At 38.6% G+C, this 23,689-nt stretch overlaps 1 protein-coding gene across 1 annotated transcript; it reads right to left on the reverse strand.

Moving 5' to 3' along the window:
* Positions 1-6,748: 6,748 nt before the first annotated feature.
* LOC121869877 (zinc finger MYM-type protein 1-like) lies at positions 6,749-8,173 on the reverse strand. The gene has a single exon (XM_042371442.1). It carries the CDS (start codon positions 8,171-8,173, stop codon positions 6,749-6,751), a length of 1,425 nt encoding a protein of 474 aa, XP_042227376.1.
* Between the last annotated feature and the right edge of the window lie 15,516 nt (positions 8,174-23,689).

Genomic DNA, 23,689 nt, shown 5'->3' on the forward strand with positions numbered 1-23,689 from the left:
CATGGATGAGAGGTGCTGCAACGAAGGAATGCCTCAGAACAATCTTCACTTTACGCCAAGTCCCATCTGCTTCCATGGCCTAGCCTGCTGAACCTAACGCGTTTGCTTCATGCAAAAGTGAACCTATCACGGAGAGTGTCTGGGCGCCGACGCTATTTTAGATCAGCCCATCTACCTGCTCTGCTCATGCTCCCTGCCCCTCCTCCTCCTCATGGGCAAGCCACAAGGTTGGGTGAGCAGTGTGTCTTTGTTAAAGCACTGACGCTATATAATGACGGATCGTGATTATTACATCCTACCCTTCATGCTAGCGTAAATTGGCTTAAAAGCATTATGACGGTCTTACCCGGGGAGGAGGGAGGGAGGGACGGATAAAGATGATCCTGACCCTAGCTGCTACCAGTTTCATCCCTCCACTATAGACCTGTGCACCCACGGTTTCTTAAATGGTCACTGACCACCACCCCAGAGAGAGAAATCCCTTTCTCATCTGGACCCATGTACATTTGCCAAAAGAAGACACTTATCGCTCTGTCATTAGGTAGTTATACCATCATCCGGTTGGTAGCAATGGTAAGGCAGGTTGATTTACGCCATTTACGGTGAACAATCTATGATTCAATAAATAAAGAAGGACGTATTAAGACAAAGGAGCATAACGCAAATTACAGGTGTTTCATGATCAAGTATTTTCACCGTAGGTGCTTCTCAAGACAGAAAAAATTACTTGTGAGGTACTTCTAAGGCCAGGTTGCTGACGGAACATGGCGTCGCATACCGCCACCAGCGGCGATCACATCGCGAACTGCACACGGCAGGGTACGTAAAGATGGACCACAGAGCCAAAAACCTTTAATGCTCTCTTCTGGCAAGGTTACAGGTTTAAGATCCGAACAAGATCACCAATACGCAAACATTGCGGTGGGAAGAAAACGGCGCTGACGCCGCGCTAGGGGAATCTCCGGCTGCCGCAGAGACTATGGAGGAAGCGACAGCACCGTGATTTAATTTGTAAAGCCAGCGGAAGAACCTGGTTCTTTTCAAAGTCAAGTCCAGCGTTGCAGGTAATGCCAGCGCAAGATCAGCCGAAGATGGTAGAAGGAACGCATCAGACCGCCCCGGTTACCGCCTCGCCCCCGTACCTGTGCTCAAAGACGGTGATTCACACACACGTAAGCCGACGCCTGACAAAACCATGGAGCTGGTTGACCAGCGTGTTGTCGTCCATCACGACTTCGACGAAGCGCGGGGATGTTTCGCACTTATCTTCTCCCGTTTGAGCGATCGTTGGTCTTCGGTGAAGAAATTTCAGAGCAAACAGAATGTGCTATTCAGACCAGCGCGGAGTAACGGTGACGCTGGCCATCATGGGATCGCCACCCCAACGGAAAAGGTGGCCTTCTCCAACATCACGGCCTGGAAAGTACATAAGCCCAAGACCAAGAGTTAATCAGAATGTAAAAGCTGCAAAATTCTACTAAAAAATTCAAACTCTGGTAAGACTTAGCACTAACACTAGGAGTTGTCAACCTGACACCACATAGCAAGAGCTACATGATGATGGATCATGTCAACAAGCAAAAAATACTGTTCGGCAACAACTTGGAGAGAGATGAACATCGCTATGTTACAGACTTGGTGGAGCTATGATCAACAGTTGTCACAGGCACTGTCACCAAGGACATACAAGTCAGTGAAATACAGGTGGAGAGGAGCTGAATTGCAGATCAAGAGGTTCAGGATCACAGTAGCAGGACTTGAGAAGTCATGAGTACAACCCAGGCTTCTCAGGACCAACACCACGCAATCAGAGGAGGAGGATCCTGATGCATGGTAGATGGAGATGAGAGTGATGACGACAACAGAAGAGGTAGGGCACACCCAAGATGAACAACACTTATCCATAGAATAAGAAATAACGAGAGATCAGAAAGCTGCCTCTTCATGACCTGATAAACAGGTAAGGAAATCATCTAGCTAAGCGCAGACTATGAGAGCTCCATCAAGGTGTATCACTTGTTACCAATGAACAAAAAGTATATATCACTGTAACTCATTGTTAGCCAATGCAAGCCATATAGACAGTGAATATGGTTTCAGAGGGGATTATTGGTGTTCTGTGATTAATCAGAAGTATAGTGATGGTGATGCAATTTAGTGAATGGTGGATTCATCGAGGAACAGACCTTCTGTTTTAGAACCCAGCCTCCCATCTCTTCAAGAGTTTACCTGTATTCTTCACTTAAGTGTTCCACACAACTTTAGTTTTCCTAATTAACTTTATTTTTTCCATGTTAACTTTATTTTTCCTGACCCAACCTCTATCTTGGTCGCTTGCCAATGTATCGGTAAAGTTAGATAAATTTCACAAACAAAGGTGTTTGCCAAAAAAGTGAGTTTGGGGTCGCCTCCGACTCTATTTCCAAATTTAACCTATATGTTATGTTATGTTATTCATTTGATGGCCATTCACTTTTTATGGACTCATGTGTCACATTAACTCAGAAGTGAGGTTGATCTGTATTAAAATTACACTTTAAGGCTTAATTGTGAAGTTGCAAGAGACTGTACATATAGTGAGTCACATTCAATTTGGTGTTTACTTGTTATCCAGCTAATGAGAAAATATAGTGGAACACTACTTTTCAAATTATGCAGCAGCAGATTACAGGTACAACAATCTCATGCAAAAAAGATTAGAAAGAGATGGTCATTGTATGCTCATTCTAGGCTATAAAGGTCAAAGAAGCTAAAATGAAAGCTATCTAGAATTGCAAGAGCCTTTAAATGGGTGAGTATTATCATAATGGCCTGCATGTATTGCTTGAATAGGCATCTGCAAACTGTAAGGAGTTGGTGAACATAGAAGTTGACTAGAGGAGAGTTCTGTGGCTGTATAGGCTTTTTGGGTAATGAAATCATTCACAGTGTTGGCTGTTGATTGGGGCTCCTGGAAGATCCCTTTGACAAAGCACAGCAGGCATTCACCCTCCTATCAGGTGCCAGATTGGTCTCTAGCTATAATTCTTTCCAAAGTACAGAACACATACATTACCATTTTATGGCTTATCAATGGAGTGTGGCAGGCTTGCAACAAATAGCCAATTGGCACTTATAAGGTATTTTGAAGGTCTATGGAGGTTGGTCAATCAAGAATAGAAGTTACAGCTGGCTCTTAGGGTTGGCTAAAGCATTTTATATTCCAGACTGTATGTCATATTCATACAGTATTATTTTATCTTTTCTTTTCTATAAATGGTACTTATTCTAGAAACTCTGTCATATTTTTTACATGTTTAGCTGGATGGTTTCTGCTGTCATAAATCTCACCGCACCAAATAATAATTATTTTAACTGTCTTTATATTAAATTCTTCTAGCTGCTGTCATAATACTGCTGCAGTATTTATGTAGCAGCATTGTAACGTATAATTTTGTGTATTTTAAGGGAGGCCGATTGCAGTTGATTTTGCTGTTGCCAAAGAAAAATTTTCACCAAAATGAAGTTAAGAAGGAAACTATCCAAGATGAAGATAAAGTGAAGGTAGAAGTATTAAGTGATGATGAAGGAGAGGAGAAGGTTGAAATAATATGAAGAAGAGAAAGCCAGCAGACAGTAAGAAAGTGATAGTGAGGATGATAAAGAAAGATAGAGAATGGAGTGTTGATGGGTAAGAGCTCAATTCAGTGAAGATGTTCCTCCTGCCAACAAAAAGGTCTAGAAGATATTGTTGAACAACGGACATTGTTCATAAAATCTCCCAATCATCACAGTAAGAGATTGCTGAAGTTCTGAAAAAGTGGATGAGAAGTAAAAATAATGCCTTTCCCTGTACATCAACTTACTTTGAACACCTAACGCGGAATACATTTGCTCAGTCTGGTTATGAAACTCCTGTGCTGATTTTTTATAACTAGAAATAGGATCAAACGGCCATCATTCTATGTCTCCTGAAAAGAGATTTAATGTCGTCTTCATCCAAGAAGAATTGGTAATAGAATACTACTAAAAATTCTGGTCAAAGTTCATAATTGACGACTTCCAGATTCAGAAGACAGTCCAATCAAGGAAAGACACAGTCTCATCTGAGGATTCTTTCCAATGCTTTGAGAGAGGCAGAACTCAAATTGAAATAGTGGTACCAGGAAAGTGTAATATAACATTAAACCAACAAAGCCTAAACCAATAATTAAGAACGGAATTCAGAACAACCATCAATTTGCTTTATCTGTACTAAGGAAAACAAAATGGTCTTGAGTTGCCAGGCTGTCTCCAGCAGTGTTCTGGAATCTTAAACTAGACTGTATTAATATATATCAGAAATAAAGGCAGAACAGATTAAGCAGCCAACCAACAACACAAATTAGCTTTTCAGTATGCACATTCTCAAAAACATTTATATTATATTTATTATCCATAAATTTTATTGTGGATATTATAATGCAGCAGATGATATGTAGTTATAATCTTCTTTCAATGATAAGTACGACATTGTACTGGTTACAGTTTTACTTGAAGCGATGAATTATTCTTTTCCAGGAAACGTGAAGCAGCTGATGCTTGTTTCATAGCAGAGGCAAACCCTAGTACAAAGAATGAGCGACCTTCCAAGGGTCGCCAATGACATCATGAGCAGCCAGCAGAACGGAGCTGACCGTTAAAATGAGAAGGCAAGAGAAAAGGCAAAAAAGATAACAGAATCTTTTGGTTGCCCAAGATGTAAGAACCTTTTACTTCAAATACCACGTATTGAGAGGAGAGTACATAATCTTGTGAGAGGATTTATTAAAAATATTATTCAATGGTTTGTTTGTAGTATTCAACCATCATTTTTTATCTAGAACCCATTTGGCAGAAGGTGGAATTGTATCAGAAGGTTATTGTGGGAAGAAAGGCAGAGCAGAGCCAAGATGATTTTCGCAACCCTCATATGGTAATACCTGTATAGCAGAGTAGTCCCTCAAGAATTTGGGAACGTGTTCAGATGAATCAATTTCGTTAATGTAATTGAAATTCTACAAGGATCTCTTTCATCTTGGCTGGGGAAGGAAAAATTATTAATCTAAACCTTGCATAAACACGCTTTTGTTGTGAGCATCTGATAAGCTGATCAAGAATCCTCACACACAGTAAATCTGTTCTAAGCCAGAGTATTGTTTCCAAAAAAGAGTGCATCAAGAAGGTCAGTTCTTTAATATTTACTTCTATATAGTATTAAAATTATTGGTCATTCTGAACAATTAGCCATTCAAGCTCTATATGGTGTTTTTCATCTATTATTTTAGCTTGATATATAACTTATTCCATTTATTGAACGTATTTACATGCACACATCAAATTGGAGTGGCAAAGCTATACCGTACATGAATCATTAATGTGCCGCAAAACATTATTGTAATATTTGTTTGTGCAACCATGGGAATGTTTACATTCAACTAATCACTATCTTATAATAATTTCACAATGTAAATTTGTATTTTCCTCGTCATTTCATGGAATTTTTATACAAACAACAAAACTCAATCTAAAGGACATAAATAAACAAATAAATACTTCACCAGACTGTGCTAACTTCAACAAACAATATGTCACTGTTGCGTGGTAATGTTCCGCTTAATTTCATGACTGCACCAGTGGCCACTTTTCTCGTTAGCGGATTAGCGTTTTCGCTAACTTTGGAAGCCATTAGTGGACCAATTAGCTTCCGCTAAATTTAGTTCTGCTAACTTTAAGTCTGCTAACAAAATTTATACATGTTTGTTCCTGTCTGTTGTAAGTGTGTGACGCCGCGACGTGTGTCTCCAACAGCCAGTCAGACACGCTTGGCTGACTGCGTGTTAGTAGTGCAAAGATATCTTGAGGGCCAAGAGAGCCACCCTGTCAGATGGCAACTTTGAGAGGCTAATGTTTATGAAGGGCAACCAGCATCACGTCGAGGCGATGGAGAAGGCCCAGCCACTGCAGCCGGAGTGAATGGAATTTTTCGATTATTAAAGTTTAATACTTTTTTTTTACAGTAAATAAAGACTGTCAGTGTATGTTGAAAGAATCATAGAATGTAATTGTAAACTAATGTATAATTTCATTTCTCATTTATTTGTTAATTTAATTAGGATTTTTTGTGTCAATATATTTGGTTATGCTAAGTACTGCATAAGTTCATAACCAGGATATCATCCAAGGTGTGCGCCAAACAAAATTTTCTAAAAACTTACTTTTCATTAAAGTTTAGAGTTTTCTGTTTATTTACATGACTAAGACCAACAATAAGTTATATAAAAATGCACTGGTATAATGTGTATGTGGTTGGTATTGCATATTTACATGAATAATGAATAAGGCCAATAGGTTGTATGAGAATGCAAATTAATTATTTGTGAAATTGTGTACAGTGTACACCTTGATAAGTTGATCATCATCTGATCTTGGCATGATGTTATTTGCTACCTATGCTATACAGTACTATAGTTTTTGGATTCGTTTAATACTTTCTGTCTTTTCGTACAGTAAATAAAGATTGTAAAGTTTATGTTGAAACTTGAATGTAAACTAATGTTTAATTTAATTTGTTCATTTAATTATTTGTGTACACCAGTGGCGTGTCGTGAGAAAAATGCTAGGGTAAGCAAATGACGCTGGTAAGATCTCTGATGAAGCTGGAGTAAGAATATTAATATCATTTTATTATTCATTTAACATAATTATAAAATAGGAAGTAATTAACAAAATATTATTTTAACTTACCATTTTAAACATAGTTCAATGGAATTCTTCTTGGCTTACGAGCAAAATGATCAGTAACTTTGGTGTAAAATTCTGGCTTGCTCTGAAGATTATGCAATACTTCTTTTTCAATTGATAGAAGGGCTAAACTTTGCAATCTTTCTTGACCTTGAGAATTTCTTGAGTACGTTTTAATTCGCTTCAAAGCAGAGAAGCTGCGCTCTACAGATGCAGTCGTTGCTGGAACTGTTAAAATTAATTCACAAAGTCTTGCTACTTCATTGTAAGCCTTTTCCAAGTCATTCAGCTTTATAAAACTTAAAATTTCTGTTATAGTATTATCTTTGAATTCCTCTGACATGTAAACAACTCTAAGTTGCGATTTCAGTGATAAAAAATCAAAGAAATTATCATAGCTACACTTCAGCGATTGAAAAGCAAGCTCTGGAAATTGCCCAAACTTAGTAAACTCACAGAATGATGGAGAGTGTAAAAGCTCTAAGAATCTTAATGAATCCAAATTTGCAAATCTGATATTAACCTGGTTAAGTATCGTGTCATATATTTCTACATAAAGTCGTGAGAATGACGTCTTCACATCAACATTTCCTTTTTGTCTCTTAAATCTGGGTTCATTTTCATTTATGTGATCACAGTTCTTTGTTGTTTCCCAAATGTTCTCAAACTCTTCTCTCTTCTGTTCCAAAGCCAGGCGAAAATCATTCACTTTTTTGACACAATAACCAACATCATGAATTTTTGCTTGCAGTATATCAAATAGTGTATCTGACAATGGGAAAAATGATGCAAAAAGATTTAAGAGAAAGCAAAAATTAAAATCAGTCATCGATGATAAAAATCCCCCTGCACGGTTATATGACTCTTGATCCCACTCAGATTCGGGATCTCTCATTTTCTCGAATACAGCGATAAGGGATTCTTTACACTCAAACGCAGTTTCAACTAGTCTTGATGCATAATTCCGACGAGTGGCTGACACTTTCGGAAGTTTTCTCGTGGTCATTTCTTGATTAAGAGCGTGTGTTCTTTTGGTAGATTTACTGAAAAAGGCTGACAATCCATTCAAGGTCATGAAAAATACTTTGAATTTACTTATTTTTGCCATTGCTTGTGATAAAACTAAATTTAGTCTGTGGGCAAAACAGTGTATGAATAAAGCAGTTGGATATTTTCCCTTAACTCTTGACTGCAGGCCATTCAACTCCCCAGCCATGACAGCAGCACCATCATAGGTCTGAGCAACTATTTTGCTTTCACATTCATATTTTTGCATAAGATTTGTAACAAATTTGTAAAGTGCTTCTGCTGTTCTATCTTGAGAGACGTTTTCAAACCCTAAGAACCGTTCATATACCTTGTTATCCAATGAATACCGAAACACATATGACAACTGACATAAATTGGTAATGTCAGTGGCTTCATCAAGCATTACTGAAATGAATTTTGCATGTTGGATCTCTTTTTTAATTTCATCAAGCATAACATATGACAGATTCTATGAGGTCGTTTTGTATTAAATTGGACAGTCCACTGAAAGTTGTAGCATTGTCAAGGAATCCTCTTAACTGTCCATCATATTTGCTTAGCACGTCAATAAATTCGACATAGTTGCCTTTGTTTACTGAACTAGTGGCCTCATCATGACCTCTAAATGCTTGCTCTGTTTTTGCTAAGTAACATACTGTATCAATATAACGTTTCATGATTTCTCTGTTCCTTTTAACAAGCTGATTATGTTGATTGTCACGAACTCTCTTTTGATCACTCAACATATAGTCAATCCTTGCTTTACCAAAAGTTTTTTCAGATATTACAGCCTGCAAGTGACTTTCTGATAGGCTGTGCTTTTTTACTGCTTTATGTACATTTGACAAATCATTATATCCGTAAGTATTCCATACATTTTTATCATTTGAAAAAAGAAGACATGCGCCCAACAATAAACTCTTTGTGCACTAGAACATCCAGCAAGCCAGTCATTGATCATGTACATTTGATTGTTAAATTTTCGAACACAGTTTTTTACTTTTAAGCTAATGCTCAATTTAGGAATATGCCTGCCATTTTCCATGATAACTTTCTTACTTGTAAAGTCACGAGATCTAAAAGAATTCTTTAGTAGATCACATACAGTGCATGCACATGCTGAACTTTGCTCCTCCTGCGACTGCATTTTCAGTTTGGGGGTATATTAATCCAAATAAATGCGTCGCACTCACACATCATGACCTCTGAAAGTCAACTGAATTTCTTACGTTGAGTGTTGACATAGACCGTAGCCTCATACAGTGATACCATCTCTTTCAAAACAAAATCTATCAATTCGAAAAAAGTTTATAGCCATTATTAATTTATTATATTATTCCAAAATGACAATGACATTATTCAAGTACTATGATAATGAGTCCAATAGTCTACGAAACTGTGAAACATAAAAAAGGTCAGATAATTATTATTTACGGATACGAATTTATCATTGAAAAAAAAATTAATGAACTGGTAATGCTGCGGTGCTGCTGGCAGCGAGTATAGGGGGTGGGGGAGGGGGACCAGGGAGGACGCTGTGCTTACGTTGTCCAAATTTCTAGCACAATTAATTATACTGACTGATAATAACAAATATTATTGAGGGGACATTCCAGCATCAGAATGCTTTCCACAGCTTATTAAATTGATCTGAACCTTATTTACATGGGTTTGGAAAAAGGGGAGTAACATAAGTTAAATTATTTGTTCTCATCTTACGTCTGGCAATGGCATACCATTGACGCTGTGAGCGTGGGGGAACGAGGGTACTGCAAGACAGCCAATAATTTGAATAAAAATGCCATATTTTGCACAAGAGATAAGAATCAATCACCTGTATCACATTACAGTAGTGATTTAAGAGTAAGAGTGTATATGTACTTATATATACAGTATAGTGATTTAAGGGCGATTTAGGGGAATTTTAGGAGTGTTTCTGACTTCATGCGTTTTTGGCTTTACTTTGTATATACTTTTCTGTGAGCTGGAACCAATTACCCAATATCCCATTGAAATAATGGATTCGACTCTGTGGAACGAATTGTGTTCGTTAACCGAGGGACCACTGTATACTGTAAGGTAATTTAATAATGGTCCTTGAGTCAGCATGAAGGAATCTTAATCCCAATAGATAAACTGATCTCTCTTCCCTCCTCATAGCACTACCAGTCTCAGATGAGGGTGGCATAGTGTAACAGCTGCCTGGAATGCCCATTAGAGCTGTGATGGTATAATCAGCAGTCACCATGTCAAGGCATCTGCTCTGTCACATATTAATCTCAGTAAATCTGGGTCAATGATAGTATTTCAGTTGGGTTCCAGGCTGACAGTCAGAGAGAATAGCAGAATCAACCAACCAACCCTGCTATGGTTTTACTGTACTGTATTAGGCAAAAACTAAGTATCATCCAGCCTAAAAGAGAGCTCAGGTTCTCAACTGGGTCAGCCATATTAATATTGTTATTAATATCCGCTCTGTATCTGTGTTTTTCTGGCTAAATAAACTGTTTCAATTCAATACAAAAGCATGGAACACTTCAGTGAGTTGTGACAGTAAGTAAAACTAAAACTTGGTTGAGTAGCCAGTTTGAAGTGTTCTGGGAGATATCCATAATCTAAAGTAAATTGTGATAATTATTTGGTCAAAAAGTTGAAATTTTGGCAATTACTGTACTTGCCCCAATGACGATAGAAAAAATCGGCACCTGTGTTATTTTGCAGCAATTCTTGGTGTTTTGTGTTATTCTGTATGTACTAAAGGAGTTAAACATTAATTTCCAATTTTTAGTGAAAATTTTATTTCTGGCCAAAAGAACAGTTTGTGCCCCAAAAAATTATTTTGCTCATCGTCTCACTTTAGGTACAGTAGAACGTCGATATAACATGAGATACATTCCAAGAGAGGTCGCTTTAAACCGAATTCGCACTAAATCAAAGTGTTGTTTCAATGGAATAATTTAGTTTGGTACTTGAGAGAACCACAAAATACTAAAAAGACTGACAGTCTACCCAGATGCACCTCATCCCATCTCCTAGAATTAACAAAACATTGTTTTTTGTAGTATTATGCTAAAACAAACACTCATAAATCAACACAGCTAAAATTAAGGGATGCGAAATGGTCTGTTTACTAGCGATCAGTTGATGTGAGAGGGTGGTCGCGCTGGCGCCTCGCACCGCCTGCCTCTCGTGTGACTCACCAAGCACTATCACTTTCCTCTCAACTTAGTTTTTAATTACTTTATGCTATAAAAAATTAGATTTTCACTCAACTTTACTTAGGCAAGTCATCCTCTGAAGATGCAGAGCCCAACTCGACCAGCTCATCACTGTCCAAATTGGCGCCCCACACTTGAAGCACCATTTTCTCACTACAGTGCTTCCAGCACCTTGTTTTTCTGCTCTAGTGTAATTGCTTGCCTTGATTTCATGGTCTTTGGGGTAGTTAATGATGTAGTGGCTGGCCTCTTAGACATCGTGGCGATGGTTGATGCACGTGGTAGAAGGAGATAGTTTCACACAATATGTCCGTTCACTAGAGCGTCAGTGCGAGAACTGAGGATGTGGGAGGGTGGCGGGCAGTCTTGTAGCGTGCCCAGAGACGCATCTGGCGGGAAACATTAGGCGCAAAATTTAAAATAGTGTGTATTTCCATGTGATGCACCAGATTGACTCACATAAAATAGGAAAGATTCACTTTAAATTAATACATTGTCTTTAATTGTGGGTGTCGCCTTAAATCAATAATTTTAAATGGAATTGCTTTAAATCGACGTTCTGCTGTAGTCCTCAATGTGTTGATTTAGAGAGTTTTATTGGTTATACAGGAGTGTATTAAGAGAATATGGGTGAATATTTTCCCTAGTTTTATTCTTATCAATTTTGGAATTCAGGGTACTGTACAGTGATATCCCCATTAGCCGGAATAATTGGTTGCAGAGCACTTCCAGGGAAGTAAGATTTCCAGCTGACCAGACAACTTTCTCATACCCGGAAAAATTCCTTATCCCTGGATCTTTTCCGGTTTCTGGAAAAGTTTCCAAGTGTATAAACTAGACATCTTGCAAAAACAGACACTAGCTCACTTCCCCAAAACGTTTCTGGGTGCTGGGGATGTTTTCTTTGAGTCTAAACTACCGAAGTCCGTAATGCAGTTCTAATTAAGTTACTGTAGAAACTCCATTTCTTTACTGTAATATTCCAGAATAGTTTATCTTAAAGTTTGGTTTAATAAATATATTTAAAATTTAAAAGTCTATATGATATGGGTGTGAATGAAGCTGTGAGTTACAGCAAAGACTGGTATTTTCCACTCCATTGAGCTGTGGGGGATTAGTGGGTCTCATGTAACTGACCTGACCTGATGCAATGCCAGGTGGAGGTAGGGTGAGGGATTAGTGGTCTCATAGTACTGACCTGATGGAATGTTAGGTCACCCTTTCTTGGGTTGGGGATTAGTGGGTCTCATGACCTGAAGATGTCTTGAATAAACACGAAACCGAAAGTATTTTTAGGGAGATTGTGATGAGTATAAGTATAAATGAGCAAAATTGTATCTTTACAACATTACATAACATTTTAAAATATGGAGTGAGAAAGCAGAAAGGTGCAGGTAATTAGAGGGATTGAGTGGAAAAGTGTTGCCAGGCACTCCTTAACAACTGATAATTAACTCGCTACCATGCAGTCAAAAAATGGTCCTACAATGCTGTTCAAAGTTTTAGTGTTGTGTATTTATTTAGGAAACACCCCTGTAAATTTTCTTGGAGATCGGTGCATGTTTGAGCTAGCACCGTCGGCTTTACAAAATAACAAGGAATATTATTATCTAATGAACACATTTAGTGGAATTTCTTTTATTAGACTTATAAGATATACTAACACCAAGCAAATGATCAATCATATCAGTCTTAATACCCCTAAAACAATATTATAGATTAGTACAAAATACAATAATCCCAATAATTGCATTTCTTGGTTCAAGAACCATTTCTCTCAACTGGCGTACAATGAAAAAAAGAAATACTACTACCCCGCAATGCCTGGAGTGTTTGAGGAGCGCCAGCAGGAGATGGCTGACTTCTTCGGTGAATCTCTAGCCCAACCATTTACACGTGGCGACTACAAGGAGCTGGTAGAGCTTTGTCCGCTGCTTGTAGCTAAAGGATCCGAGCCAGTGAACTTCACGATGGTCTACCCCGGCGCACTTCACAAAGCAAGGCGGATGGCTAAACTACTCTATACCCTCAAGAGTGTTTTTTTGTCAGGCCAGATCAAAGAGCAGTTTCCCAAAGCTGAGGTTGTGACTAAAAGTCATATCAGCAAGTTAGAACAGTTTGTTGTGTTCACAGTCGCTGTTTATGTCCCATGGTGGATTGTTTGCCCCGTTCCAGCAAGTGCGCTACTGAATGACTTGAATTTGGTCGAAACCTTGGCTGAATTTGCCCCATATGACACCACAATAGTTGACAAAGCACGTGTGGCACTCGGTAGACACACTTGGTACCTAACTGAGGGGTTGGCCCCACTGGCTTTGTTCTCGTCCCAAGTACAAGAAAGGACAAAAGAGGAGATGAGGAAGGCCCTTCTTTGCCATGAAGTCACTGAAGTTACTAAGAGAGTGGGGCTCAATCATGGGGGCTATGGAAAGCCATATCTTCCCCCTGTCCCAGAAAGTGGCACTGCCCTGGTGGACCTAATTGGGCCTGACTCAAGCCGGTTCTTCACCATTTTAGGCATGCCCTATCAGTTTCTCCACAGTCCAGCCAGTGAATGGGCGGATCATGACGACTACCTGAACATGAAACGGGTTGTGGACAAGCTTCAGGTCGTCAATGAGGCTGCAGAGCGTGGTGTAAAACTTTGCCATGACTTTCTTAATGTTGCCAGGGATGAGGAGCGCTTTCAAGAAGTCCTTCAAGTAGTTGAAAATGACAGACTCCGCGTTCCTAATCAGCGCAAACGATCATCTGTTTCCGAACAGAAATCATGGTTTCTTGCTCTAGAGAAATAATACCTTGTGAATATATGATAAAACCCCTTAATGTACCATGAGAGAATAAGAATGATTAACTTTTTTGTGTTAGTGATAACAGCTTTTAATTAAGACAGGCAAATGATTTGTGTTAATATCAATATCCCTTATGATGGTTGTGTAATCTCATATATAGGCACGTATGCCGTATAAGCAAAATCGCTATTTTTCAAATTGCTGGTGCTCGCTCAAATATGCATGAATCTTCAAAAAATTTATTTTTGGTCATTATGGTATCAAAATTCATCTCTAACACAAATAGTTTATAATGAATGCCGTGAGGAAGGGAGAGGAGAAGGGTCCATTGACATGTGACTGTTCCCTCCCCCCTCCCCCCCCCAAGGGTTGCCTCGCTGATAGTTTGGCACCAACTACTGTACTGCCTCATTCATAATACAATATTGTTTATTTGTTTTTCATTAATTAGTACAGATACGTTACTGTAATAATCTGTGCTTATTAATACCTGTACCATTCATAGGTAAAAAAATTATGTCATTCAAGACATCTTCAGGTCATAAGACCCACTAATCCCCCAGCCAACACTGGGTGACCTGACACTGCATCAGGTCAGGTCAGGTTAGTAACATGACCCAATATCTCTCACCCAACCTCCAACTCAAGTGTTAAGACATTATTACAGTAATGTATTACAGTCAAGTGAATGGAGTGTCTGCCTACTCTAAGCTAAAGATGACAGATCTGCTGGTGAGTACAATATATACAGTAGTATATATTATTATGTCTACAGTATGAACATTATTGAACAGTGATGTTTTCATAAATAACTACAGCTCCTACAAGTTGTAACACAGCTCTATTCACACCGGTTTCATATAGATCTTTTGTTTTTTTTAAATTTATTTATTTAACCAAACTTTTAGATAAAGTATTCAGGATATTTTTTTTTTTAAATGGTGTCTTAACAAAATTAGAAATAAGAACAAAAGAATGGAGGAAACTGCAGCGGGCCTATTGGCCCATACTGGGCAGTCCCGATTACACCCAACCCCTATTGCTCATATAAGCATCCAACCTATGTTTGAAGCTATTCAGCGTATTCGAGTTAATGATGATATTTGGTAACTTGTTCCATTCATCCACTACTCTGTTTCCAAACCAGTGTTTACCTATTTCACACCTAAATCTAAATTTGTCTAATTTAAAACCATTGTTACGAGTTCGCTCCTGGTTGGATAGTTTGAGTACCTTTGTAATGTCCTTTGTTTTAGCCCCTGCCTTCCACTTATACACCTCTATCAGGTCGCCGCTCTCGTCTCTCGAGGAGTGCAAATTAAGATGCTTTAACCTGTGTCTCTATACTCAAGGTTCCTAATGCCGGGATTAGTCTTGTCATTCTCCTCTAATTCTTTCCAAGGATTCTATATCCATTCTGTAATACGGTGACCAGAACTGAACTGCGTAATCCAGGTGTGGTCTCACATGAGCAAGATACAGTTTTAGGATGACCTCGCTAGTCTTGTAACTAACACTCCTTTGTATGAACCCACGTACTTTATTAGCCTTGTTACGAGCAAAAACACATTGTTTACTTGGCTTAAGGTTCCTACTTATCATTACTCCTAAATCTCTCTCGCAGTCGGATTTCTCTATGGCATCGTTGCTCATCTGGTATCTGGTTTCCCTGTTTACATCTCCTATACTGAGTACAGTTAACCCTCACTTTACGCGGTCCCGCATTCCGCGTTTCCACGTTAACGCGGTGCCTTGCCAGAACCTCACGTGCTCACATTACACGGTACGTGAACCCCATTACGCGGAGAGTGTCCGGCGCGACGCTATTTTTAGATTCGCCCCACCCGCCCGCCTGCCTGCCTGCCTCTCCCTCCTCCTCCCTCCGCTTGGGCAAGCGGCGCAGTAAGGTTGCGCAGTGTGTGTCTTTGTTGCGTTATCACTGACGTCATATGACGTATCAGACCTGTGATTGGCCATGCATCCCTACCCCCCTCTGCTGCTAGCTGTAATTGGCTTAAAGTATTATGACGTGTCCACCCAGGGGAGGGAGGGAGGTAGGAAAGACGACGCTTGACCTAGCCGCGGCAGTTTCATCCCTCCAGGCCACACCGTGTATAGTGCATCCATTGTTCTGTGATAGTGATAGTGACAGTGAAGATGACTTTGAGGGATTTGTCAGGGAAGCCCTGACAACTGTAAGTGACAGTGATGGTGATGCACCTAGTAATGGTGATTCACCTGAGGGCCAGTAATCTGCCCTCTGCCTCGGAACCAGCCTCCATCCCCGTATGCCAACCCATCTCTTCTACCAAATTTTTAGTTTTCTAACCTAACCTTTATTTTTCCTATGTTAACCTTTATCTTTCCTAACCTAACCTCTTCTATATTACTTGTTTTTTCATACCATCATAAAGTTAAGATAAAATTTTTACTACAACATAGTTGTGTGTCGTCAAAAAGTGGAGTTTGGGGATCGGCCCGGACTCCATTTCAATTAATCCCATATGTTATGTTATTCAATTTACGCGTTTCTCGCTTTCCGCGGTACCCTCCGGGTTACATTAACCGCGTAAAGTGAGGGTTAACTGTACTTTACATTTGTCCACGTTGAATTTCATCTGCCATTTTTCAGACCATTCGAAAAATTTGTTTAGATCTTCCTGTAGTTTTGCAGAGTCCTTTACAGATTTAATAACACGTCCTATTTTAGTGTCATCAGCAAATTTGCTTATGTTGCTGTCTATGCCGATATCTATGTTGTTTATGTATATAATAAATAATAATGGTCCAAGTACTGAGCCTTGGGGAACTCCACTTGTGACGTTGCTCCAATGGGACTTAGTGCTGTTAATGCTCACTCGCTGTTTCCTGTCCTGTAACCACGCCCTAATCCATTTAAGGATATTACCTTTGATGCCATGTGCTTCTACCTTTCTAATTAGTCTTTCGTGGGGGACTCTGTCAAAGGCTTTGCTAAAGTCGAGATATACCACATCATAATTGTGCCCCTCGTCCACCGATTCGAAAACTGATGAAAAGAATGTTAATAGATTAGTTAGACATGAACATCCGCTTGTGAAACCATGCTGGGAATCATTGATCAATCGGTGCTTCTCCAGGTGATTTCGAATAGGGTTTGAAATGATTGCTTCCAGTAATTTGCTTACAATTGATGTTAGACTGATTAGGCGGTAGTTAGAGAATAGTGATCTATCCCCCTTCTTGAAAATCGGTATTACATTCGCTATCCTCCAGGATTCTGGTACTACACCTGTTTTTAAGGACATGTTAAACAACTTTGCTAAGGGCATACTAAGCTCTTCCTTACATTCCTTTAATACTCTGGCAAATATCTCATCGGGACCAGGTGACTTATTAGGCTTTAGTTTGTCTATTTGCTTACTAACATCGTTACTAGTCACTACTATCTCGCTTAATTTGTTTTCTTCACTATCTCTGAATAGAGTCGGTGCCTCGGGTATCATGTTTAAATTTTCGGTGATGAAAACTGTTGAAAAATATTTATTCAAATTAATGCTCATTTCTCTGTCGTTATCAGTGAGCTCGCTGGTATCTGACCGTATTGGTCCAATCTTTTCTCGTGTTTTAGTTTGATACATTTGGTAGAATCCTTTGGGGTTTGTCTTCGCCCCCCTTGCTATCCTTACCTCATTATTCCTCTTGGCTTTCCTTATCTCGATTTTAACACTACTCGCCAATACCTTATAATAATCCCGGAGGTAAATTTCGCCACGATTTATCCTTCTACCTATAGCCTTCCTTTGGCCAATGATGTTCTTTAAATAATTATTTATCCACTTAGGGTCATTGTTGTCTGATCTGAGTTTTTTGTATGGTATTTTCCGCCTTTGTGCATTAAGTAACTCATAATTTAAATTGTCGTGGAACTCGGCAATCTCAGATCTCGTTATCAGGTCGGTGTCATCTGTCAGGTTCACGGCCAAGCGCGACACTCCCTCTCTCAGCTGCCTCTTTAAACTGTCAAAGTTTGCCCTTCTGAAATCTGGTACTTTAGTGGAATTTTCCTTACCTCTGCCCTGAAAATCTAACTGGAATCTAATGATTTTACTGACTCTGGTATCAACATTTATATTTGTTTGTTTTTTTGTTTTTGTTTTTTATGGAATTCCCATCACTATATCATATCAAAATATTTTATTTAAGGATATCTTATTGGAAACGTCTCATAGAGAATTTATTAAGGATCATTATGGTATCAAATTCATCTCCCTATCGCAATTAGCCACACTTGATTGAGGAAGGGGGAAACTGACAATGCGACCCTCACCCCCAAAAAGGTTCGCTTCCTCCAACAACACTCGGCCCACATTACCCACACTGTGCTACACACACCAACATTACCCACACTGTGCTACACACACAAACACAACCCACACATCACATATACACCCCTACTTCACTCACACACACACACATGCACTCCAACACCACTCACACAAGGGAATTAAGACAGCAAACACGAGGAGTAAGGGTCTTATTGTGTGACAAATTTGCTTGTGTGTGACTGTGTGGTTGCAAGTTAAATATCAGCTGTTGAGGAGCACTTTACAACATTCATTTTCATTCCATCTCTCTATTTACCCACACCTTTCAGCTTTCTCACTCCATATTTTAAAATGTTATGTAAGGTAATGTTAAAGGGATACAACTTTGCTCATTTATACTTATACTTACCACAATCTCCCTAAAAATACTTCAGCTTTCATGTTTACTCAAGACATCTTCAGGTCATGAGACCCACTAATCCCTCAGCCACGAAAGGGTGACCTGACATTCCATCAGAAGGTCAGTAATATGAGATCATTAATCCCCCACCCTACCTCCACCTGACATTGCATCAGGACAGTTACACGAGACCCACTAATCTCCCACAGCTCCTTGGGAGTGGAAAATACCAGTCTTTGCTGTAACACACAGCTTCTTTCATGCCCATATCATATAGATTTTTAATTTTCAAATGTGTTTATTTAACCAAACTTTTAGATAAACTATTCTCGACTTCAGTAGGGTCGGGATAGATAGGTTTATATAAGGATTTTTTTATATTGTTGCTACCAAATTATCGACATTTTCCAGTATACAGCAGTCCCTCTGTTAACGAGTGCCTCGGTTAACGAGATTTCGGTTAACGAGTTACTTTCCTTAACATTCTTAACTTTGGTTAACGAGCAATCCCTCGATTAACGAGTTTCTTACGAGCCGACCTCAACATGTTTTCACTTGCACTTGGCGGTCCACCAGCTGTAGCATTAGTCCGCCAATACAGTAATCGGTTCTTGGGCTTATATTCCTTACCATTTTAGTAAATATCAAGAAGTTTATACTATTCAATAATTTTAAAAGTTTAATATTACATTTTTAGTCATTTTAACAATTATTGAACATAATTGAAGGTAAGGAAACTAGTTTTATACTCGCCATCCAGCCTGTCAACACACCAAACAGGCGTCAGTCTTTGTGTCTTTTCAGTGGAGGTAACATCTTGCTTGAGACTCTCTTCAACTAAATGCTTTTTTTCTGTGTTTGCAAGCAAATTATTGGTCATTTTGAAATTTATTTTACATATTGACAATATATAATGCAGTGCAGTGTTGATTTAAAGAAAATAATCTTGAATTACACCAAGAGAACTAAAATTTTATGGGTGAAATGGCTCCATTGGGTGACTTCTCTTCCACTCCAATGCCTTCTCTTCTCCCTTCTCCTCCACCCCCATTCTAATTCCCATTATCATCATCATCATCATCATCATCATCATCATCATCATCATCATCCAGGAGCCTTCTACATACACACCTCAAAGTAAGTGTACTTTTCTACCTTTTTTGTGGAATTTAGGCAAATTTCGGTGAGCTGGAACCAATTACCCAAAAACCCATTGAAACAATGGTTTCGGTTAACGAGTTTTTCGGTTAACGAGCAACCTTCTAGAATGGATTGTGCTCGTTAACTGAGGGACCACTGTATAGAGATAATTTTTTGTTTTTGCAAGGGAAATCGGGCAGGAAATATTTGAAATTTATCACTAATACCAAAATTATCTACATTTTCCATTATATAGTGATAAATTTATTGACAGTAGACTCACAACTTACGTGGGGTTATGTTCCTGGGACCTCACATAAAGTCAGAAACTCTCCTAAAAATCCCCTAAATTGCCCCAAAAATACGGGTTGAAAAATTTTACAGTACAGTACTTAAATGTACCTGTACTCTAAAAGACTAAAAATTTTATCTCTTGTGCAATATTTATGATGTCTATATTCAAATTATTTGCTGTCTTGCAAGGATTCCAGCAATGCAATTTATATTCTGCTAACTTTAGACTGTGCAATTTTATGTCAAGTTTAGTCATTTTTATTGGCGATTTAGTATACAGTATAGTCTGCATTTACACGGTCAATTGAACCCGTGGAGGCCCGCGTAAAATGAGAAACGCTTAAATGAAATAACAGAACATATGGGATTAATTGAAATAGACTGGGCCGACCCCCAAACTCCACTTTTTCTGACACAATACGTACGTTGTAGTAAAAATAACATCTTAATTTTATGATGGTATGCACACACAATTAATAATTAAGAGAAATATCAATAATATTAGGTTTTTTAGCACTTACGTTAGTAGAAAAGCTGGGCCGGCACACATGGATGGCGGCTGGTTCCGAAGCAGAGGGCAGATTAGTTGCCCTCCGGTGAATCACTTTCACTGCTCGCAGTGGTTTGCAGGGCCTCCCAGACAAACCCCTCAAAGTCCATATCTTCACTGTCAATATCACTATCACTGACTTGGGCTGGCTGTGGTTGTGGTGGGTTGCGGGCGAGGAAGTCCTCAATACTACTTTGACGACTAGCTTAATTTTCTCCCCAACTCGATGATTTCCTTCACTTTATCATGGCTTGGTCCAGGTAATTCAATGTTTTTCTCTGGTGGTGGGGGTCCTGCGGAAGCCGTTGTGAGGGGAATAGCGGGCACAAGAGAGAACTGTATACGCGGACTGAGAACAATGAGACAGGCCCGGCTAGGTCAGCGACTTCTACCCTCTGGTGGCAGGGCACGTCATGTTACATTAGACCAATCACAGCTAGCAGCGGAGGGAGGTAAGGATACGTGGCCCAATCACAGTCCGTTACGTCATATGACGTCAGTGATAACGTAAGAGTGGCCTAATGCGCACCACTCACTGCGCCGCTTCCTTAGTATGGTCAAGAATGGACAGCATGGGTAAAAAATGGCGCAGCGGTCTGGACCTCTCCAGCCACTCTCCAGGTAAATGACCAAATTTACCGCGTAATTAAAGCATTTTCACTCTGGCAAGGCACCACGTAAATGACCAAACGCGTAAATGCAGACTATACTGTATAGCAAACATCCTTGGACTCTATCTCGTGATATATCCCGATTCTACTAAATTATAGTAAAGAAATGGAGTTTCTAACTTAATTACAACTGCATTTATGAACTCCGGTAGTTTAGACTCTCAAAGAAAACATCCTCAGCACCCAGAAACATTCTGGGGCTGTGGGCTAGTGTCTGTGTGTGCAAGATGTCTAGTTCAGACACTCGGAAACTCTTCCCAGTAACCGGAAAATATTCCGGGGGATAAGGAATTTTTTAGGGTTTGAGAAAGTCGTCTGGTTAGCCAGAAATCTCTCATCCCCAGAAATTATCTGTACCAATTGTTCCGGGTAATGGGGATATCACTGTACAGTGGTCCCGCGGTTAACGAACTCAATTCGTTCTACAGAGTTGTTCGTTAACCGAAACCATTGTTTCAATGGGATATTGGGTAATTGGTTCCAGCTTACAGAAAAGTATATACAAGTAAATAAAAAGCGAGATCAAACACCCTAAAATTTCCTAAATCGCCCTTAATTCATATATATATATATATATATATATATATATATATATATATATATATATATATATATATATATATATATATATATATATATATATATATATATATATATATATATATATATATATATATACATATATATATACATATACACCTAGACCCCGACTTACGACGGGGTTAGGGACCCAAATCCAGGTCGTAAGTCCGACATAGATAAAAAAAAAATTAATAAAAAATCTACAATGAAATACAGTACAGTAAAAGTAATGAATAATGATGAATGGATACAGTACAGTGAAAGTAATAAATAATAAGGAATGGATACAGTGTGACTGAGCACTTGAACCTTTAATGTAGTCAGCTGAATGCACATGGGGCCCCCATAATTTTCTAATTATACATGGAGACTACATTAACTGGAAACGTTTCGGTATAGAAAATGCGTGTCATTTAAATTTTTTTTTTTTAATCTATATCTGAGGCGGTCGTAAGTCCACGGTCGTAAGTCGGGTCTAGGGGTGTGTATATATATATATATATATATATATATATATATATATATATATATATATATATATATATATATATCTTGATAAAATCAAAATCACACGGGAAAATGGAAACAACGGAGCACCTTAGCTTTTGTCTTTATATGTGTGTGTGTGCGTGTGCGTGTGTGTGTGTGTGTTATATATTATATGTACACTAGAACTCTTAAAGCACTACTGTAATGTGATACAGGTGATTAATTTTATCTTTTGTGCAAAATATATGACTTTTATATTCAAATTATTCGCTGTCTTGCAAGGATTCCAGCAATGCAAATTATATTCTCCCAACTTTAGTCTGAGATATTATATAAAATATACACTTAAAAGCCAAACTGAAAACACCAAACCTTTGTCTGGGAAGGCGGGGGTAGGGAGGAAGGGAGGGGGGGGAGCAGGAGGTGAGGTGTATTTTGACAGTTAGTGCGTCTGGTGAAGTATTTAATTTGTTGAGTGTTTGTTTTTTGCTCATTAAAATTCCATATAAATGACCGGTTAGAGTATTATTTACATTGCTGGAATTCTTATAAGATAGTGATTAATTTGAATATAAACAAGCTAAAATTTGCATTAGACATTCAAATTTTAGATCTAATTTAAGAATTTTATTAGAGGGAGCAAAAATTTTATCTTTTGTGCAAAATATATGACGTTTATATTCAAATTATTGGCTGTCTTGCAAGGATTCCAGCAATGCAAATTATATTCTCCCAACTTTAGTCTGAGATATTATATAAGATTAAAGCCTATTGTGTAACCAGAAACCTTCGCTGGGAGGATGGGGGGGAGGGAGGGGTGAAAGTGACACGTTTGACAGTTAGCGCCAAGGTCTGGTGAAGTATTAATTTGTTTATTTATGTCCTTTACATTGAGTATTTGTTTTTTGCTCATATAATTTCATAGACGTGACCTGGGAGAATACATTGCTGGAATTCTTATAAGATAGTGATTAATTTGAGTGTAAACATGCCATATTTTGCACTAGACAAAAATTTTAGTAATCATTTTGTACATTATTTTGATTACATGTACAGTTCAGCTTTGCCCTTAGGACGGTGTGTGCATGTAAATGAGTTTCAATAAATGAATAAAGTTACATATATTGAGCCAAAAATAATAGTTGAAACACTTTATGTAGACAGCTTGGATGGCTAAATTTTAGAATGACCAATAATTTTAATACTGTATAAAATATGCACAAATATTAAAGAGCACAATTTTCTTTATATTTACTGCATTGGAAACGAATGTAAACATAGAAGAGGTGACTGAATTGGCTGAGTACCTCCTCAGCTTATCAGCTGATGTTCAAAACAAAACGTGATTTTCGTAAGGATTTCGTTAATCGAATTTTTTTTCGTTAACCAAATTGAAGATTCTTATGGAAGGTAATTCGTAAACCGAGGCGTTCGTTTACCGAGGGACCACTGTATTTTTCTCTTTTCCTCTTGTCA

This window comes from Homarus americanus, unplaced genomic scaffold (genome assembly GCF_018991925.1).
Source record: "Homarus americanus isolate GMGI-L3 unplaced genomic scaffold, GMGI_Hamer_2.0 scaffold14467, whole genome shotgun sequence".
NCBI lineage: Eukaryota > Metazoa > Arthropoda > Malacostraca > Decapoda > Nephropidae > Homarus > Homarus americanus.